The sequence below is a fragment of the Sapajus apella genome, unplaced genomic scaffold, assembly GCF_009761245.1.
Source record: "Sapajus apella isolate SASKATOON/1434 unplaced genomic scaffold, GSC_monkey_1.0 scaffold22, whole genome shotgun sequence".
NCBI lineage: Eukaryota > Metazoa > Chordata > Mammalia > Primates > Cebidae > Sapajus > Sapajus apella.
This window is the reverse complement of record NW_022436962.1, coordinates 20,445,125-20,466,664: the sequence shown is the minus strand read 5'-3', so window position 1 is coordinate 20,466,664 and position 21,540 is coordinate 20,445,125. Positions and strand designations below refer to the sequence as shown.

Below are 21,540 nucleotides of genomic sequence, written 5' to 3'. Positions count from 1 at the left end.
AAGGGAAGAAAGGGGAGAGGGGAGGGAAGGGAAGAAAGGGGAGAGGGTAGGGAAGGGGAGAGGGAACAGGAGGGGGAGGGGAGGGGGAAGGGAAAAGGGAGGGTAGGAGAGAGGAAGGGGAGGGAGGAAGGATTCATGAGGTTAAGAAATAGTTCTCCTCTTCATTCTTTTTCTGTAATCCTCAGTCTATCCAAGCCAACATCATGTTAGTCTGCTGAATTAAAAAATACTCTATTTGCCACCATGTTCCTTAGTTCATATAGTGGCCAAAAGAGAAGCCTTGTCTTCTTGGCACCATGGCTCACACTAGTTATCCCAGCACTTTCGGAGGATGAGACAGGCAGATAGCTGAGTTCAGGAGTTCAAGTCCAGCCTGACCAACATGGAGAAACCCCGTCTCTACCAAAAATACAGAATACAAAAATTAGTAGGGCATGGTGGCACGTGCCTGTAATCCCAGCGGCTTGGGAGGCTAAGGCAGGAGAATCGCTTGAACCCAGGAGGTGGAGGTTTCGGTGAGCCAAGATTGTGCCATTGCACTCCAGTCTGGGCAATAAGAGCAAAACTCCGTCTCAAAAAGAAAGAAAGAAAAAGACAAAGAAGCCTTGTCTTCACACTTTAAAGTTGCATGTCTAGCTCCTACTAGACAGTATAAGGAAGTTTTATATAGGATAATTCCCAGTCTGATGAGTTATTATGAAGTAGGCATATTTCCTCTACCTAATCCAGGAAAATATATTTTAAGAAAGACACGGAGGGAAAGTTTGGGCACTGAAAAAAAGGGAGAAAGAGTTAAGAAGGGTACAAATTTCAGTCTCGTTGTATGGTCAGATGACATCATTCATGCATCACTTTCTTTTATCTACCAATATAGTGGAAAAGATTGAAACTGTTTTCTCTTTTCCCCCTTTCTTACCAGTCAATGAATTTATTGCTATAAATACAAACCCAATCATTTGTAGATTCTATGGAATATGGGAAAAGGCATCTGAGCAAGTGTGTTTGTAATATTGAGAATTTTGTTTTATTTTTTTGAGACAGTCTCACTCTGCTCACCAGGCTGGAGTGCAGTGGTGCCTTCTCAGCTCACTGCAACCTCTGCCTTCCAAGTTCAAGGGATTCTCCTGCCTCAGCCTTCCAAGTACCTGGGATGTGCACCACCACGCTCAGCTAATTTTTATATTTTTACTAGAGACAGGGTTTTGCCATGTTGGTCAGGCTGGTCTCAAATTCCTGACCTCAAGTGACTCACCTGCCTCAGTCTCCCAAAGTGCTGGGATTACAGGAGTGAGCCACCACACCCAGTTAATATTGAGAATTTTAAAAAGAAATATAGTCAATGTAATTTAGTTTTGGTAAGAAAATATCAGAAATACTATGTATTTCTTTTAAAAGAACACCATATAATTTATTAACTACATTATGAGTAAAATAAAAAAATTATTTGAAATGAGCACTGCATGAATAAATTATATTTTCTAAGGGATATATATTTATGACATATCTGAGGTTTCCGTGACAAAACCAATATACCTGATATATGCCCGAACTTGACATCCTCGAAACCAGCTCTGGATTTTAACTGCTGCGTCATTCTCCTTATTTCTAAATGGATCAACAACACTAAAACAAAATGTTTAAAAAGCACTTCATTAGTAACTAATATAATTCTAAAGCAAGTCAACCTGTTAAACTTGATTTTTAATTTCTTCCAAAGTGATCATTATAAATTCAAATGTCATTTTAAGTAACATTAAAATATAAATAAATAAGGCATTTCAAAAATCATGAGCTATGTTTTGGAAATTAACATTTCTCTGAGAAGCCATGTGCTTTCAACAGCTTTACTTTTTTTTTTTTTGATAATCACCAATTTTACAATTAATTAATTTTCCAGTAATTTTTATTAGGGAGTAAGAAAGCAATGTGTTATTTTGACATTGCTTTTAAAACATAATCATTTGAATTTACTGTTTAAATGCTACTACACATGTATCATGCAAGACTAAAATGCTCACATATTTCACTCATTTATCAGTTAAATGAGTTGCCTCTAAGTAAAATGAATCCATCATGGAATGCCTGTTCCATTAATAGCTGGAATTCTCAGAAAGTCTGTTTAAGTTAAAGGAGGCAGGGGCCAGCACTTTGGAAGGCCAAGGCGGGTGGATCACGGGGTCAAGAGATCGAGACCATCCTGGTCAACATGGTGAAACCCCGTCTCTACTAATAATACAAAACATTAGCTGGGCATGGTGGTGCTTGCCTGTAATCCCAGCTACTCAGGAGGCTGAGGCGGGAGAATTGCCTGAACCCAGGAGGCAGAGGTTGCGGTGAGCCGAGATCGCGCCATTGCACTCCAGCCTGGGTAACAAGAGTGAAACTCCATCTCAAAAAAAAAAAAAAAAAAAAAAAAGGGAGGCAAGGGGAGGGTCATAGGGCTTATACGGAGATAAGAAATTCAAATCAGTGATCCAGATGTGAAACATGTACAATACAGGGAGAATTCACACAAATCCGTAAGATTACATAAGGTATAGATTAAGTGTAGGATAAACTGTAAAAACCAACACAGAACAGAAAACCAAACACTGCATGTTCTAACTCTAGAGTGGGAGTTGAACAATGAGAACACATGGATACAGGGAGGGGAACATCACACGCCCAGGCCTATCAGGGGTTGGGGGTTAAGGGAGAGATAGCATTAGGAGAAATACCTAATGTAGATGATGGGTTGATGGGTGCAGCAAACCAACATGGGACCTGTATACCTATGTAATAAACCTGCACATTCTGCACATGTACCCCAGAACTTAAAGTATAATAAAAAAAAAAAAATACACACAAGAGAATATATAAATAGTTGTATTACCTGATAATGAATGGAAAGCATTATGGTAAGATTACTATACAATGCAATAAAGTCTGCTGGAAATAATTAAGAGTGGAAGACCACTCTAAGAGTGGAAGGAAGGCAAGATTACTTATTGTTGTATATTTGTACTGCACGTAACAAATGATAGATGTTTGAGTAAGGCCCAGTGCTGTGACTCATGCCTGTAATCCCAGCACTTTTGGAGGACAAGGTGGGCGGATCATCTGAGGTCAGGAATTTAAGACTAGACTGGCCAACATGGTGAAACTCCATTTCTGCTAAAAATATAAAAATTAGCTAAGTGTAGTGGCGGGTGCCTGCAATCCCAGCTACTCAGGAGGCTGAAGCAGAAGAATTCCTTGAACCTGGGAGGCGGAGGTTGCCGTGAACTGAGATCGTGCCACTGCACTTCAGCCTGGGTGACAGGGCGAAACTCCGTCTCAAAAGAAAAAAAAAAGAGGCTTGAATAAAGTGTATTCTGGCACCATATTATTGTACTCCATGTGGGAGGGACAATAGCTTAAAGTCCTTTCCTCCAGAGAGCATTCCCTGACTTCCCAGATTACAATTAGGCCTTTCCATGTTACAATCTCATAGTTCTTCATAATATATACCACAATCATATTTAGAAATTATTTAATGATGGTGTCTTCCACTAAACCTGAAAATATCAAAGGCAATAATCTTGTCTATTTTGTCCTATAATGTATTCCCCATGGCTTCAGGAGATATCATTGGTGTCACTCCTAACACTCAACCTTTGTCTTACCAAAGGTGCTAGCTAAGGGAGAAACATGCCTGTTGGCATATTCCATCCCAGTGAGAGTGCCACTCACAGGTTTTCCTTGGTAGATCTACTCCCAACATTGAAACCTCTCCCTACTTTAGGATGACAAGTTGCTGGAGAATCCATGAGTGCCCTATCCTCTTAGTAACTTAAATCCTGGGTGATGATAGGAAAAAGACAGGCAAACATGAAAGGAGCTGTTGAGAGAAATAGAAGGAAATAAATATATTTTACTAATTAAAACTATGTGTCAGGCACAGTTCCTAACATTTTATATACCAGTGAATTAACTCATGCGTAATCCTTTCAATACCTCTATGAAGAAGAGAATTATTATCCCTATTTGACAAAAAAAGATACCACTGTGGAGAAAGTATTGTAATATGCCCAAGGTCACATCTATAGTAAGTGTCACAGCTGACATTTAATCCTTGGTAGTCCTGCTCCAGAGGCTGGGTTTTTAACCATCACTGCTTCTAAAGGAGAAGAGAAATGAAGAGAGGAGAAGAAAGGGAAAGTAAAATGGAAGAAAAGGAAAATGCAAAGAAAATTTATGTAATTTCCAAATATAATATTGAAATTTTGTGGCAAAAGGTAGCACTAATCTCCCTAAAACAATAAAAGAAACTGAGAGACTAAGAATATGAAATGATACCAACATCTATAGCAACACCCCAAAATTTTAGACTATACCAAGTGTTAGTGATAAGAACTCATATATATTGTTGCTAGGAAACAGTTTGGCCTTTGAACATATACAGAATAATTTTATTTACATAAGTAAAAACCTCACAGAATTTTAGAGATGTTCATTAAGGATGTATACACATGTAGTAAAATAATAATGAGAATGATAAAACGCAAATTTCAAGACAGAAATGAAGGATGGGGGAAATAAGGAGCTTAATAGTTGACGCCAAGGCAAAAGGCCTTGGTTTTTGGAGTTTTGTGCATAATATTAAGGGATTCTAGACTCCTCGAATATCAACATTTTGACCATGGAAACACATATCCCCAGAGTTTGATAATCTCTGTAAAGATTTACAGTAAAAGATGCTAAATAACAAAATTAAAAAAACAAAAAAACAAAAACAAGGTCCAATCATAAGATACAAGTATAGTGCAGTGTCATAGAAGTTAATGGGAAGGCATCAAGATGGGAGAACATGACTCTGCAACGTTAAACAGTGTGCAGAAGTCATGGAAAACAAGGTCATTATCCAACTAGTTGCAGGATTAGAAAGAATCTTTCATTTTTATTTTAAAATCTTATCCTGGGGCCGGGCGCGGTGGCTCAAGCCTGTAATCCCAGCACTTTGGGAGGCCGAGGCGGGTGGATCACGAGGTCAAGGGATCGAGACCATCCTGGTCAACATGGTGAAACCCCGTCTCTACTAAAAATATAAAAAATCAGCTGGGCATGGCGGCGCGTGCCTGTAGTCCCAGCTACTCAGGAGGCTGAGGCAGGAGAATTGCCTGAACCCAAGAGGCGGAGGTTGCGGTGAGCCGAGGTCGTGCCATTGCACTCCAGCCTGGGTAACAAGAGCGAAACTCTGTCTCAAAAAAAAAAAAAAAAAAAAAAAAATAAAATCTTATCCTGGCCAATAACAAGATGGGATCATGGAACAAAGAAATTGTCATTAATGGCCAACATGGAAAAGATACAACAACACAACGTCCAGTAGAGCAGGCAACTCAAAGAAGAGAGAATGTGGAAAAAATAAGAATAATTTCATTCAATAAGGCTAATGTGAAATAAAATTCATGACAATAGAATAGAGCTGTTTCTTACAGTTATTTAAACCTTTTACCATTAATATTTAATACAACTCAACTAGATTTGTTTTTCATCTTCTTAATATAGTCAATTTAAATTATTGAAAACATTTGTTTCTCCTTTCCCACCAACAATCAACTCACTACCTTTACAAAAATGGAAGAAAAATATGAATGAGTCACATAGATACATCTAATAATTATTTTGAAGTTACTGTATTAGTTATTAATGTATTAGTATGAACTCACCCTTTATTTATAATTGTCATTAGAAATGCAGAAGAGAAGCAGTCAAATTAACTGTTTTCAGTTAATGTTTTTTAATTTCTCCTGGTGACGCTGGTCAAGTGGAAAATTAAATAATTTCTTTCTGGGGTACTAATAATGTGTGTATATATATATATATATATATACACACAAGCACATATTATATTAATAAAAACTATACATTGCAATTAAAGGAAGGAGGCGCTAAAAATTAACTAGTAGTTAACGTACTGCTAAACTTTAACTTATGTGCTAAAATTTCATTTCTATACACGTTTTTCTGTTGCCCGTTTTTTAACTGCTTAAAAACAAAATTTACAGATGCTGGGTTACCACTGGGATGCTGAATACTCATACAATATGTCATGAACTGCTAGACATTTTATGTTTAAAATGAAAAATGTGGGTAACACTTTATTTTAATGGTATATTAATTAGTTCCAAATTACAGTGAAAATCCTATAGCAGTGAATAAAATATGACATCTACATGAATTTGAAATAAATTTATTATGATCAGTATTATCACAATGAATACTAAATGAATTAATAATGATGAAAGACCAAAAGTACTACCAGTAATGTAATAAAACATCAAGAAATAGCTGGAAGTTTCCAGTCACTTCATCATCAACTAGAAATAAGTACTATAACCCTGGATAACACTATATTCATGCATATCATTAGTGGCCAGAAATTAACTGACAATAAGTAGAAAATGAAAAAGTGTGTACTTAAATATCTTTCAAGTAATACGCAAAATATATGCATTTTACACATCAACAGACTGCTTGGTCTGACCTATGTATATTATCTATGAATAAATACTAGATTAAAAACTCAATACTCTTTCTTTTTCATTATCATATAACTTGTAACTATTTTAGACGGTAGGAATAAAATTCCATTATTAGCTGCTCTGTGCTGTCAGATATGTTGATGTGTAAAATGATTATTGTTTTGCATATAATTTCACTATTAGGTCTTAAGGATTTCATGCTCCTTAAAGGCAAAAACTACAGTACACTTAATCTATACTTTGGGTTCTGATTATCACCCATGTGCCTAATAACAGACACTTGATGATAAGAAATAGGACTATGTTTTAGAACTAGAACCTATGTTTCATATTTCATTGATAGTCTCCCTAATTGTTATTATTTCACAGCTCTAGGAATATTGGGTTGCAAATGCATTATTATTAGATCATATAGTAGGAGTCGCCATAGTTGGCCGAATGTTAAATACTGTGCAGAAGTCATGGAAAACAAGGTCATCGTATTTTAGAACTAGAACCTATATTATTAGTTCATTTAAAAATATTTTGTTTCCTAGCCGGGCATGGTGGCTCATGTCTATAATCCCAGCACTTTTGGAGGCCGAAGTGGGCAGATCACCTGAGGTCAGGAGTTCAAGACCAGCCTGGCCAACATGGTGAAAGCCTATCTCTACAAAAACACAAAAATTAGCCAGGCATGATGGCAGGTGCCTGTAATCCCAGCTACTTGGGAGGCTGAGGCAGGAGAATCGCTTGAACCTGGGAGGCAGAGGTTGCAGTGATCTGAGATCGTGCCACTGTATTCCAGCCTGGGCAACAAAGTGAGACGCCATCTCAAATAATAATAATGTCAAAGTTACTTTCTTACTTATTGTTTTTATAAGACAGAAGTCACATTATGTCATTCCTCTGCTGAAAACACCCTTTGGTTTTTTTTGAAACGGAGTTGCTAATATTTTATTTTTTGTAGAGACAAGGTCTCACTATGTTGCCCAGGCTGGTCTTGAACTACTGGGCTCAAGTCATACTCCACCTAGGCCTCCCAAAGTGTAGGATTACAGGACTTGAATCACCATACGTTTAGCTGTTTAAGGTCTATTTCCCTCACAACTGTTTGTTCTTTGTTGAATCTTCAAAATTCAGAACAGTACTTAGCATACAGTGGGTGTTAGGGAGTGTTTAAATAATAAAAATTTATTTCAGGGCCAGGTGTGGTGGCTCAAGCCTGTAATCCCAGCACTTTAGGAGGCCGAGGCAGGTGGATCACTTGAGGTTGTGAGTATGAGACCAGCCTGGCTAACATGGTGAAACCTTGTCTCTACTAAAAATATAAAAATTAGCTGGGTGTGGTGGCATGAGACTTTAATTCCAGAGGTCGGGAGTATGAGGCCAGCCTGGCTAACATGGTGAAACCCCCTCTCTACAAAAAATACAAAAATTAGCTGGGTGTGGTGGCACGTGCCTGTAATTCCAGATACTCAGGAGGCTGAGGCAGTAGAATTGCTTGAATGAAGGAGGTGGAGGTTGCAGTGAGCTGCGATTGCACCACTGCCCTCAAGCCTGTACAACAGAGAGAGACCCTGTCTCAAAAAATAAATAAATATTTAATTCATTATTACAGTATTGAGAATGTTAATAGGATAACTTAAGTTCTAACAAGACATGTTAGGAATAAGTTCCTTTATTTTAAAATCTAAAGTAAAATATAGTTGACACATTCTAAGTCAAATAGAAGAGGAATAATAATTTAAAAGTAAGTTAAAATAGTGCTATATGTAAAATGCCTACATATCAATAGCAATAATGAATGTAAAGAAGCTAAACCCTTCATGAACTTCTTTACTTTTAATTTTTAAAAGCCTCCAAATTTCCTCCTGCAAAGAAAAATATACAGAATGACGTGATTAACTCCAGTAAAGGAGGATCAGTATTATGGCAAGTAGAATTTAAAGTTGAAAATTAAACAGGTGAAAAAACTAACATATAGCCAATAATGCAGAGATGCACCAATAAACATATAACATATGCAAAACAACATAACAAGAGATACTACTTGTAAATCAAAAATCAAATTCCAGAGTTACCTAAAAATCTAGTTCAGTCCACGATAGCAGAGGGAATTGGACTATCATTATACCCCTCCGGCATCCACTTCAACACAGACCTTAAGTCTGATAAGAAATGTTTAGTCTTTTCTTTTTAAAGCTTGCAACTTGGAGGCTTCCTCTGTATGATAAACATAATAAAACCTAGGTCTCCACAACCCCTTATCATAATCCAGACATTCCTCATTTCTTTCTATTGATAATAACTCCTTCAACCACTTACCAATCAGAATCTTTCCCTCCCTCCCTCCCTCCTTTCCTTCCTTCCTTCCTCCCTTCCTCCCTCCTTTCCTTCCTTCCTTCCTCCCTCCCTCCCTCCCTCCCTCCCTTCCTTCCTTCCTTCCTTCCTTCCGTCTCACTCTGTCGCCCAGGCTGCAGTACAATGGTGCGACCTTGGCTCGCTGCAACCTCCGCCTCCCGAGTTCAAGCGATTCTCCTGCCTCAGCCTCTTGACTAGATGGGACTATAGGTGTGCACCATCACCCCCGGCTAATTTTTGTCTTTTTAGTAGAGGCAGGGTTCTGTCATGTTGGCCAGACTGGTTTGGAACTCCTGACCTCAAGTGATCCACCCACCTCAGCCTCACAAAGTGCTGAGATTACAGGCATGGGCCACTGCGCCTGGCCAGAAAAAATTTTTAAAACTACTTAAGACTTAAAGGGCCTTGCCTTGTGGAACCAATATAAACCTTACATGTATTGATTGATATATTATGTCTCCCTAAAATGTATAAAAGCAAGCTGCACCCGGACTGCCTTGGGTACATCAGGACTTCTTGAGGTGGTGTCATGGGTTCATCCTTAAGCTTGGCAAAATAAACTTTCTAAATTGACTGAAGCCTGTCTCAGATATTTTGGGCTCACCCATACTATAGAAACACAGTGTAAGGGAAACATTCTAACCCATTCCTATTAGAATTTGACAGATTAAGGGCTGGGCGCGGTGGCTCACGCCTGTAATCCCAGCACTGTGGGTGGCCGAGGCGGGTGGATCACGACGTCAAGAGATCGAGACCATCCTGGTCAACATGGTGAAACCCCGTCTCTACTAAAAATACAAAAAATTAGCTGGGCATGGTGGTGCGTGCCTGTAATCCCAGTTACTCAGGAGGCTGAGGCAGGAGAATTGCCTGAACCCAGGAGGCGGAGGTTGCGGTGAGCCGAGATGGCGCCATTGCACTCCAGCCTGGGTAACAAGAGCGAAACTCCGTCCCAAAAAAAAAAAAAAAAAAGAATTTGACAGATTAGACGAAATTTAAATAAGAATATGGGGAAAATGAACAATACAACCAATAAACATATACTGAACTCTTCTCTCCACAAAGTATAGTATAGTGTAAAGTATAGTATAAATGACCAATAAGTCACAAAGAAAACCTCATAGTTCGAAAGAACAGAAATGAAGCTAAGAATTAGTAGAGAAAGTGAAAACAACAACAACAAAAAGCCCACTGTCAAGGGACAATGGAACCACCACTGCAAAATTGTAACTGAAGACAGTGAAAGAGATCTGACCTAACCAACTCCACCTTGCTTCTAACCTCCAAGCTGTCTTCATTCATTCCTGGATGTAGGCTGAACTAACTTAGCAAGAAATTTAGTTTATAGTTTAAAACAAAGATAACAGGCCTTTCCCAAGGGAAAAACCCACTTCTTGCTTGGGGACTAGACAGTCTTTGTAGGAATAACAAATTAGCTAAAAGATTAGAAATTATGGTTTGGAGCCAGAGGTGGTGACTCACATCTGTTCTCCCAACGCTTTGTGAGGCCAAGGCGGGTGGATCACCTGAGGTCAGGAGTTCCAGACCAGCCTGGCCAACATGGTGAAATCCCACCTCTACTAAAAATACAAAAATTAGCCAGGCATGGTGGCATGTGCCTGTAATACCAGCTACTTGGGAGGCTGAGGCAGGAGAATTGCTCAAACCTGGGAGGTGGATGTTGCAGTAAGCCGAGATTGCACCATTGCACTCCAGCCTGGGTGACAGAGCAAGACTCTGTTGTAAAGAAAAAAAAAAAAATTATGGTCTGGGGAGTCATGCAGCTGGAGGCTACAAGATTCTGAATCGCCCTAAATTGTTCCTGGGGGTAACATCACTATTGTAAAACCTAAGTTCAGTGCTAGAGATATTTTGCAGATGCTGCACTTGATGGATCAGGGGGCACCACCCAGACTGATAAACTGGCTTTGATCTTGTGGCCCCCACCTCGGAATTGACTCAGTGCAATCAGACAACTTCCACCCTCTATGATTTCATCTCTGACCCAACCAATCAGCACTCCTGATGCACTGGCCTCCCCCAACCCACCAAATCATCCTTAAAAATTCTGATTCCCCTAATGCTCAGGAAGGCTGATTTGAGTAACAATAAAACTCCGGTCTCCTGCACAACTGATTTTGTGTGAATTACTCTTTCTCTATCACAATTCCCCTATCTTGATAAGTCAGCTCCATCTAGGCAGCAGGCAAGGTGAATCCACTGGGCAGTTACAACAACTGCCTACTATCTGTTGTTCCCCTTACGCCCAGGACAAAATATTCTGTCTCTCTGATGGACAGGCTAAAACATAAATACACATCAAACATTCTCTGCAAGAGCAACTTTCCAGAGGATTCGAGTCAGTCTGGCAACTCACACGTCTCCTATTCTCCGTATTTCATAATCTCCGCCTGTATTTGCTGCTCACTTCTTGGAGTTCCAGATCCTTCCTCTTTGTTGGGCAGAGGAGCTTCCCTTTTCCACACTGGACTTCCAGGCCTTGGAGGACTCAGATACTAACCTAACCGCTTAGCAATATATTTTTTCAACAAAGTCATCTTTCAACTGCAGCGTGATTCTGATGCTAGCCTTAGGAAGAAGCATTCTTGTCCTTACCTTGTTGCCCAAAACAGAAGACATTGAAAGAAACCAAGGAGAATTTAGATTGTTTCCTACAACTTTGTTCCCTACACGTCAATGGATTTGGAACAGTACACTTAAGCCATTTAGACTTCTGGATCTTGGTGCTTGCTGAGATTTAATCAGATCAGCTTAATGGGAAGAAAATTTTATTTAGAGATAGTGAACAGCAGAGGTTTTAGTGTTAGATTAGTTGGTTCTGATAATTCGTAATTGACCTCAAGCCATCCACCCACCTTGGTCTCTCAGCATGCTGGGATTACAGGCCTGAGCCACTGTGCCTGGCTGATTATTTGCAATTGTTTGACACTTCATCAGGCTTTTCTGGAACACTGTTCTATAGCTCTAAAAATACAGATTATCTAATAAATAGGTAACTTCTACATTAACTTGTAACATTGTGACAACCAAATGAAACATCCTATGAGGTAGTTCCTAGTGCAATCCCTCATACATAATCAGTCCTCAAAAAATCCTGGTTGTTTCCCTTCCTGTCCATTTACTCTATTGTTGTTGTTATTATTATTATTATTATTATTATTATTATTATTTTGAGACAGAGTCTTGCTCTGTTGACCAGGCTGGCATGCAGTGGTGTGATCTTGGCTCACTGCACCCTCTGCCTCCTGGGTTCAAGTGATTCTCTTGCCTCAGCCTCCAGAGTAGCTAGGACTACAGATGCACCACCATGCCTGGCTAATTTTTTTATTTTTAGTAGAGATATTTTGCCATGTTGGCCAGGATGGTCTTAAACTCCTGCCCTCAAGCGATCCATCTGCCTCAGCCTCCCCAAGTGCTGGGACTACAAAGGTAAGCCACCAAACCCGGCCACTATTGTAATTATTTTTTAAATGCCTATATTCCATACAAGGATGTGAACATCATGATAGATGGGGCTTATTTCGTTTATATATGTTATAAATACAGCACTTGCCACATACTCTAAATAAATAGGTAATTTCTATGTTTAGCTATTGTTAGTATGTTTATTTAAACCAGGATTAGTGATTTATTGAAAGATTCCTTAATGTGATTCTTCAACAATCATTGTGTTACTATTATTGTATGATAGATATTGGAGACAAAAATAATGGTCAGCAAAATAAGAGACAATCTCTGCTAAGCGTTTAGAGGGGAGATAGATATTATCTCATAAAAGAATGTAAAATTGAATTGTGATCAGTGCTGTAAGAGAGGTACATTGTGAAATAATAATGTGATAAGTGAGATAAACGTTAGAATAAAAACAGTCCAGCAAGACCCCATCTTATTAACATATTTTCCATTGGTCTGTCATATCATTATATTCTATAATAGTCTAATCCACTTTTTTGCAGTTTCTCTTAAGTTACAAAAACTCCTGGGGCAATGCTTCTTTAAAATGAACCTCTTCTTAGGCAAGAAGTTTGAGTGTAGGCAGAAGAAGAAAGCTGCTAGTGGTTTTCTTACCCATCGTCTATTAATATGTTGGTACTAATGATCTTTTCAGAATGGTTTACATACTTTTATTTTATTTTATTTATTTTTGAGACAGAATCTTGTTTTGTCACCCAGGCTGGAGTGCAGTAGTGCAATCTCGGCTCCCTGCAACCTCTGCCACCCAGGTTCAAGCAATTCTCCTGCCTTAGCCTCCCGAGTAGCTGGGATTACAGGCATGTGCCACCAAGCCCGGCTAATTTTTATATTTTTAGTAGAAACGGGATTTCACCATGTTGGCCACGTAGGTCTCAAATTCCTGGCCTCGGGTGATTCGCCTGCCTCAGCCTCCCTAAGTGCTGGGATTACAGGGGTGAGTCACCACTCCAGCATACTTTCATTTTAAAAAGGCAAATGAGTCATAGAACAATTGAGTTCAGTGATGTTTGTGAAATCATGGAGGCTCAAATCCCTAGGTAGATGGGGAACAGTCTGAACTCACTGGGCTAGTGAGCCAGGGTGATCCGCAGTCAGGGTATTGAACCTCGAACCCAAAAAACATAGGTTTCATCAAATCACAGAGTGGTGATGTCGAAGAAAAAAAAACACTTTACAATTTTATGCTGGGAATTTCTCTAAATCGTCTCACACTGAGTATCTATGACCCCTCTCTATTTAGAATTTCGTTGTAAGGTAACACAAACAAACGATTATGTTTCCAGCCCATTAAGGGGAGAATTGGGTGCTACTTAATTAATTAGGGAAATCGTTAATTGGAAACTCCCGCTGAGGAACGACTGCTAGAAAGTCACGCCAGCCCTTTACACGACCCTTCTCTTTCTGACTTACCTGTTCCTAAAGTAGTACTCATTTCCTACAGTCAACGACCTAGCTTGCAGCCGGGCTAAAGTGGCCATGGTCTCTTGGCCTTGGATTTACAACTGGTGTTACTACCGGTCTCCATGGTAACAGGGCTAAACCATAGCTCACTCCGGGGGTCCGACTTTTTGTTCACTCCCCTTTTCTCTCACGCTATTTCGACTTTAAGAGTGCTAAAAAGAGAATTAAGAAATTTCTGTGCAGCACAAGAAGTTTAATTTATTTGTCTCTGTCTCTACTGCGAGTATGAAGAGGGGATTATAGGAAGGGAAAGCAGTAGGCGAGGAGAACTAATGGTTGCTCCGGGCATCCGGTTTCCGCCTCCAGTCGGCTTCCGGAAGCTCATCTCAAAATGCTGAACTGTTCTATGCAAGTCGCCGGCGCTGTAGTAGTTGGGGTCTGTTCACGGGCCTGAGCCTCGAGGCCAGGCTCTTGGGTGTCGTTAATGTTCGGGGCCGCCGGGCGCCAACCGATCGGAGCTCCAGCAGCCGGGAACAGCTGGTGAGGCTGGCGGCCCTGGGGAGGGGGAGGTCAGGGAAGGGTATGATGGCCTGAGGCCGCTCCGGTGGACCTGGAATGGAAGCGGGAGGGAACTGTGATGGATGGTCTGAAGACATCTAGGCCTTGCTCTCACTCACTCCTGGGATGCACGCAGTTTGAGGGAGCTTTTGGGAGTATGCCAAAAAATTGTGAAAGAATACAGTAAATGTTTGCTGATTGCTTGTTTAACAATATTTTGGAAGTCAGGCTTCCTGTAATCCCAGGAGCAGTTTATCTCCTCATTGATTGTTGACAAAACTAGGGACAGGAAGAATTTATCTTAATCTGGGCCTTACTCCCCACTCCTCTTTCAAAACTCACCAATTTATACTAAGTCTCTTGGAAGATATGTTCAATAATGGAAAACACATCAGCCTCTCACCCCCTTTTTTGGAGAGAGGGGGGAACCTACCTGTTTCCACCCTCTTGAACATTCTAAGTTCAAATGAGATGTGTATGGGGGTGTTCCAGGAACTGACAACTGCCAGGATTAAGTTTGGGGCTTGACTACGTCTATGGTATCATGTCACCAGTGCCATGTTAGAATAATATATTGCTTTGACTTTGCAAGATATTTTCACAAATTAATACACTTTATCTTATGACAGCCCTGTGATACCAGAATATCAAAAGCACAGAATATCCAAGTGTCTTGTCCACAGTTGCCCTGTACGTTTTAATCCTAGAGCTAGAATCCTGGTTTTGGGATTTCTAGTTGTACACTGTAATATCTATCTTGTTTTTCTCCCAAGCCCTTTTCTTCCAAACGTAACACAAGACAACCAGTGAAACAAACAATCAATTTCCTACTGAAAACCTTAAACATAAAGTTTTGACCAACAGGTGAAAGAAATGTGGCTAAACAGTGCATGTTCATTCCTAGATTCTGCAAAAATTAGAACATGAGGAATTCTGATAGTCTGTGATCTCAAAGAATTATTTTACATCATCTATCACTGAAAAGTTATCCAAAATATTTTTAGTTAGTTCCGATCATCCTGTAGTTAAGTTTATAATGAATATATATTTGATTTTACTGTTTTTAAATTATCACATTTTCTAGTGAGAAAAGTAGGGAGCACTTTTTAAATGAACCAGTTTTTAATGGTGTAACTAGCATTGAACGAACTGCATAATTCTTAAGTGCTTAATTTTATTAGTTTTGGCAATTGTATATACTTACATAACCACCACACAAAACGAGATAATGGACTTGTCCATCATCCCATGGTTCCCTCTCAAGGATACCTTTCTTAATGTTTCACCATTCATTATCTTCGTAAATCAGGGAGATAAAATGTCATCTGTAGATTGGTCTGCCCTTCCTAGGGTGCTATTGATTTGTAGGATAGGTGACTGCATCAGAATATGGTTGATTCTCTCAACTTCTTCTGCCTTCCAAATCATGGTTAGGTACTGAGAGAAACCTCCTTCAATTCTCTTTTAAAGGCTCTCTTGTCATACAACCATTTCTTATGGCACCAGAGTATAACAAAGTGGTAGCACTTAGTATTTTTGAATGAAAGTCTTAAAGTCATTCCTGTTTTTACACAATGAACATGTTCCAAAAAACTGGAGCTTTATTTTTTAGTCTACCTGTATGACTATACAGTCATTCCAAATTCCTTAATGGAATTTTCTTTTTCATTAATTGGACAGATATTTACTATACAATACGTATGTTTAATCCCAGTAATAAATTCCAGTCCCACTGGGAATACGGCTACTAAGCAGTTAACTAGGTGCCAGGTTTTACATACATGTGTCGTCTCATGTAAATCTTTTGAGGTAGGTGTATCATTCTTTGTGTTTTAGATAAGGTGACACAGAAGCGAAGATGGTTTAAGTAACTGGCCTAAGTATATCGTATTTGCAGGATGATTCCAATATACCCCCCTCCCCCAAAATTCTTAAAACAGTTTTGTATATTGCCTGTGTGTCTGAATGAGATACAATATGTAACCTAGCAGTTATATGCCCAGATTTATTAACCAGACTGGAATTTCTAACTTATTTAGCTCCCATCTTGACTTTCTCTTTTCTTTTTTTTCTGAGAGGGAATCTCACTCTGTTGCCAGGCTAGAGTGCAGTGGTGCTGTCTAGGATCACTGCAGCCTACACCTCCTGGGTTCAAGGGATTCTCCTGCCTCAGCCTCCTGAGTAGCTGGGACTACAGGCACGTGCCACCAAGCCCCACTAATTTTTGTATTTTTAGTGGAGACAAGGTTTCACCATATTGGCCAGGATGGTCTCGATCTCTTGACCTCGTGATCCACCTGCCTTGGTCTCCCAAAGTGCTGGGTTTACTGAGCCCCCATGCCCAGCTCATCTTGACATTTTCAACTTCTCCAATTTGGAGGTTTCTCTTTCAAGTTTTAGGCACCAAATGGGTAAATGTAGATAATTTCTTTACTCAACTATGGTATTCTATTTTTTTTTAACGTTGTTATGTGGCTTTGCTTTTTAAAAAAAAAGCTGTTAAAATAAACTATGTTGACTCTGGACTTTTGTTTCTGCATTTTCATTCCTATTTGGTATTTTGATTTTATTGAAATCTGAAAAACTGCATAGTGAAAGGTGTGCATTTTTTTTTTTTTAAATGTGTTTTGGAGTTTGTTTTGGACTTAGTTGCATTCTGGCAGGTTTGAGTCAGGTTTTTGTTTCAACAATTAAGAGTCAAAGGAATAACCAGTATGATTTTGTTCAAGTAATTTGTTAATTTTGGTATAGCTTCTTAGCATCCATATTTATGTTTGATGTCAAGCTGGAAACCTTTACATTGTGTATGATAACATTTCCTTAACTTCACATTTACTTAGCTAAAAACCTAGAGTGTCTGGCTTGTTAAAGTAGCAGAGAATTTGGAATATGGATTGTTTAAAAGTTTTAGTCATAATGCTTTTCTTTTGTTATTTGCTCAGTCATGTTTAGTCATTCTTTGGTTTGCTCATCAGGCAGATTATTTTTTAAAATCTGTTATGTGTCAAGCAGTATGTGGCTTATAATTAATATTGTCTTCATTCTCATTCCTGTTGTACAAATTGAGGTTATATGCTTACTAAATTTTCATTAAATAGTTACAATGTATTAATGTAAACCATAAGACTCATTTTCTTTCTACTGTGTGCCTAATACATTTGAATATAAATATATATGTATTGGCAAGAGCTAGAATGAAATATTTATTGAATTCTAAAGTTTTTGTTTTGTTTGCTTTAAACTGACTTTATTTCATGTAGGCAGTTTTTTATTCAGTAGTTTACATTTTGAAAGTAATTAGAGTGTAAGGAAAAGTTTAAATGACTCATGAAGTCATTAAGTGAAGTAACAAAAATTAGAAGCATAGTCTTCAGATTTAAATAATAAATGAGCTTGCCTTATTAAATCACTAATTTGAAAACAAGGGTTAGACTTTCTTTTTCTTAAAGCCAGTCATGGTTTGATTTTGAGCAAACCATGGTAAAGAGGAAAGAAAGTTTCCTCAAAGTTCCTGTGGTGACAAAGGTGACATGTAGGCAGCATCTGCAATTGAATACAAGTCAGTGGAGCTTTGCTTCCTTTCCACTTTTAACTGGGAAGGATTATTTAATCTTTTTAAATTTACATATGTATATTTTTAAGGTGGAAATAGGTCAGATTCACAGCATTATTATTATTATTATTATTATTATTATTATTTTAAGACGGAGTCTCCCTCTGTCGCCCAGTCTGGAGTGCAGTGGCATGATCTCTGCTCACTGCAACCTCTGCCTCTTACAAGCGATTCTCTTGCCTCAGCCTCCCGAGTAGCTGGGATTACAGGCTCACACCACCACGCCCGGCTAATTTTTGTTGAGATGGGATTTCACCATGTTGGTCAAGCTGATCTCAAACTTCTGACCTCATGATCTGTCCGCCTCGGCCTCCCAACGTTCTGGGATTACAGGCATGAGCCACCGCGATCAGCTAGCATTAATTTTTTTATTTTTTAAATTTGGGATTTAAAATTTTTCTTTAGCTCATAGAGTCTTCAAGGAGTCCATGAACTTACTGAAATTATATGCAGCAATTTATAAATGTCTGCTATCCTTCCTTTTCCCACCATTCAGAATGCTTCATGACCTCAGAAAGATTGCAGGCCTTTAACTGTAATACCCTTAAGATTCCCAGTATGGTTATACCTTAAAAGCAGAATAATTTGGGATCTTTTGGTGACCAGTTTCTCTTATTTGCGAGTAGTGGTTGTTGAAAGATGAAATAACTTCTCTTGAACATTAAGTACCCACTCTCATCCTCAGAAAAATATTTTTAAGGTAGGAATTATGCCCATTTTTATGATGAATAAACACAATCAGAAGATAGGTAATTTGTCCAAAGTCCTATAGCTAATGAATATAACTGGAATTAACTTCCAAGTTCATGGCTTCGATTCTAAGCTCATATTCTCTAGTTTCCTCCTAGCCTTTTTTTTCCCTTAAGCATACTGTTTTTTATTTATTGCCTACTATTAATGTAAACTTGTAATTAATTATTTACATGTTTCAGAATAAGTAATTCTCCCCTACCCCACCCTACCTTTTTTAAAAAGAGAGAAAACATTTAGTTTTGATTAATAATTTAAACAAGGAAAGTCAAGGAATTTCTAAAGTAGCATAAGTGTCAACATTTAGTGTTATGGTTATTATTAATTTCCTAAGATAATGGCCACCCACCCCCCTACATATATATAAAAGAAGAAAATTGAAGACATAGTCTCTTAGTAGATTTCTAGGTTGAGATAAGGACTTATTTGATGAATAACATTCCCGCCGGGCGCGGTGACTCACGCCTGTAATCCCAGCACTGTGGGAGGCCGAGGCGGGTGGATCACGAGGTCAAGAGATCGAGACCATCCTGGTCAACATGGTGAAACCCCGTCTCTACTAAAACTACAAAAATTAGCTGGGCATGGTGGCGCACGCCTGTAGTACCAGCTACTCGGGAGGCTGAGGCAGGAGAATTGCCTGAACCCAGGAGGCGGAGGTTGCGGTGAGCCGAGATTGCGCCATTGCACTCCAGCCTGGGTAACAAGAGCGAAACTCTGTCTCAAAAAAAAAAAAAAAAAAATTCCCACTGAAGAGGAAAATACATAAATTCCCATAAGCAGCAGAAATCTTAAGATGATTCTTATGGATCATATGGTGTTAAATTAGTCATAAAGTCATTAGTCATTTAGCCTTGATGTGGCATCTTGAAGGCTCACCATTTGCATGTTTAGTCACTTATTTGCATAGTCTTCATTATAATGCATTAATTTTAATCTGCTTGATTCAGCTGTTTGCTGTATACTTTTAGGAGCAACCAACCTTTTCTAAAATAAAAGCTAATATGATAATGGAGATGTATAAGTCCAAGACTATCTTTCTCTTAAGTTTGTGAGTAATTTATAACATTCAGCAGCATAGTCCTTGACTAGGTACTGTGTGTTAGTACAGTGGTTTTGTACACACTGAATTTTTATTTGTACAAAAACTAACACATTAATAATGATTTCTTCCCCTAAATTTTTGTAAGCCAATTAAGCAGATGTACTTAACACCAGGTAACTTACTTTTAGCACTGCATTCCTAAAATTACTTAACTTTGTAGAAGTGCTAATCCATATTTTAGAGACGTAAAGATGAGTTTTACCAAGTACTAGGTGATAAACAATATTTACTTTCCTCTTCCTTAACTAGTTACCCAATAGCTATAATCAATTATCTTTTAGTTCTATCTGGAAGGTTTTTGTTTTTAATATGAACAGTTTATTTTGCAGACACAAATGCATATCCTCTTGTTACACAGTTTTTGTCAGCATCTAGGCAAGGAAATTATTTCCTGACTAATTTTTCTATACATACTGTATTTTTCCCTATTAGGAATAGCAGTTATTGGTAATAGAGGCTTCCAAAAGCAGTAATCATTGTAAAAATAGTTGACTGTTAATTTTGCTGGGAATCTGTTTTTGGGGTTTTTTTCACTCCTGCTATTCCCATTTATATTAATATATTGCTGACTGACGTTTAAGAGCCCAAGGATCATCAATCGACTCCCAGTTCTTAGGGTAGATTAAGCAATAAATTAGGACTAAGGCATCTTACTGATTCTTCCTTGAACTAGAAATATTTGAAAGAAAAACACTAAACTCTATGTTTCCTACATTAATTGGTCTTATTCTTAAACATCCACCTTTAGGAAGGCTTTTTCTGAATTGATTAGAGCCTACTGATAAGAAACCCAAGGATAGGCTGGGCATGGTGGCATGCGCCTGTAATCCCAGCACTTTGGGAGGCCAAGGTGGACGGATCACGAGGTCAAGAGATTGAGACCATCCTGGCCAACATGGTGAAACCCCGTCTCTACTAAAAAATACAAAAATTAGCTAGACGTGGTCGTGGGCACCTGTAGTTCCAGCTATTCGGGAGGCTGAGGCAGGAGAACTGCTTGAACCCAGGAGGTGGAGATTGCACCACTGCACTCCAGCCTGGTGCCTGGTGACAAAACAAGACTCTGTCTCAAAAAAAAAAAGAAACCCAAGGATAATAGTTCACTCATTTACTGGGTATTTGGTAGAGGAAGCCAAACAAACAAACTTAATCTTTGGCCTAAAATTTTTAAATAAAATTGCATATCAAATCTTGGATTGATCATACATTTTATACTGCTCAGCATAATCCAGTGCCACCTGAAAAAACAGTACTCATCTGCCCAAGTCACTTCCTTTCATAAAATCCAACTTTATATAGATGTTGGGGCCATAATTTTGTTTTGGGGTATTCTGTTCATTCAGACTATCTTAATAAAATCATTGATGGACTATTGTTATCTTAGGCATTACCCAATATTAACTGTTCCCAGAAGATTTCATTTCCAAATGAGTTCTAAATGAAGAGAAGTGGCTTTTACAATTTCGAATATAAAATCTCAAATTAGTTAAGTGGTACATTCACTGAATTTAGTATAATTCAAACTTTAAAACTGGTTTTTCAGTAAGTACACATTTGTACAGAAAAGTTCTATATTTCCAGGTTTCCCCTTTAATAGGAAAGTCTTATTTAAGAAACTCTCTGGATAAAGTGTTTTAATACATCGGTTTTCTGATGCATCAGTGTAAACTGCCAAGGCAAAGGAAATAAAAGAGCTATTGGTCATGTGATGGTCTCTTAGGATCACTTTGTTTCTGAGAGGCCACTAGGAGACAAGAGTCTCTGTCACACAG

General features: G+C 38.6%; 2 protein-coding genes across 9 annotated transcripts in view; one reads left to right on the top strand and one right to left on the bottom strand.

Moving 5' to 3' along the window:
* Window positions 1–13,899, bottom strand: part of SPATA17 (spermatogenesis associated 17) — a 208,397-nt gene extending 194,498 nt beyond the window's left edge. For 4 of the 6 annotated variants that reach the window (XM_032289249.1, XM_032289252.1, XM_032289251.1 and 1 more), the window contains exons 1-2: window positions 13,752–13,899; window positions 1,534–1,623 (exon numbers count right to left, since the gene is read on the bottom strand). In XM_032289249.1, coding sequence (XP_032145140.1) covers window positions 1,534–1,623; window positions 13,752–13,819 — 158 coding nt within the window. In that variant the 5' untranslated portion in view covers window positions 13,820–13,899. The remainder of the gene's footprint in view (window positions 1–1,533; window positions 1,624–13,751) is intronic. The other 2 variants (XM_032289253.1, XM_032289255.1) reach the window with 2 other exon arrangements.
* Window positions 13,900–14,095: 196 nt separating this feature from the next.
* GPATCH2 (G-patch domain containing 2) overlaps window positions 14,096–21,540 on the top strand; it is a 198,000-nt gene continuing 190,555 nt past the window's right edge. For all 3 annotated transcript variants that reach the window (XM_032289247.1, XM_032289246.1, XM_032289248.1), the window contains exon 1: window positions 14,096–14,282. In XM_032289247.1, coding sequence (XP_032145138.1) covers window positions 14,227–14,282 — 56 coding nt within the window. In that variant the 5' untranslated portion in view covers window positions 14,096–14,226. The remainder of the gene's footprint in view (window positions 14,283–21,540) is intronic.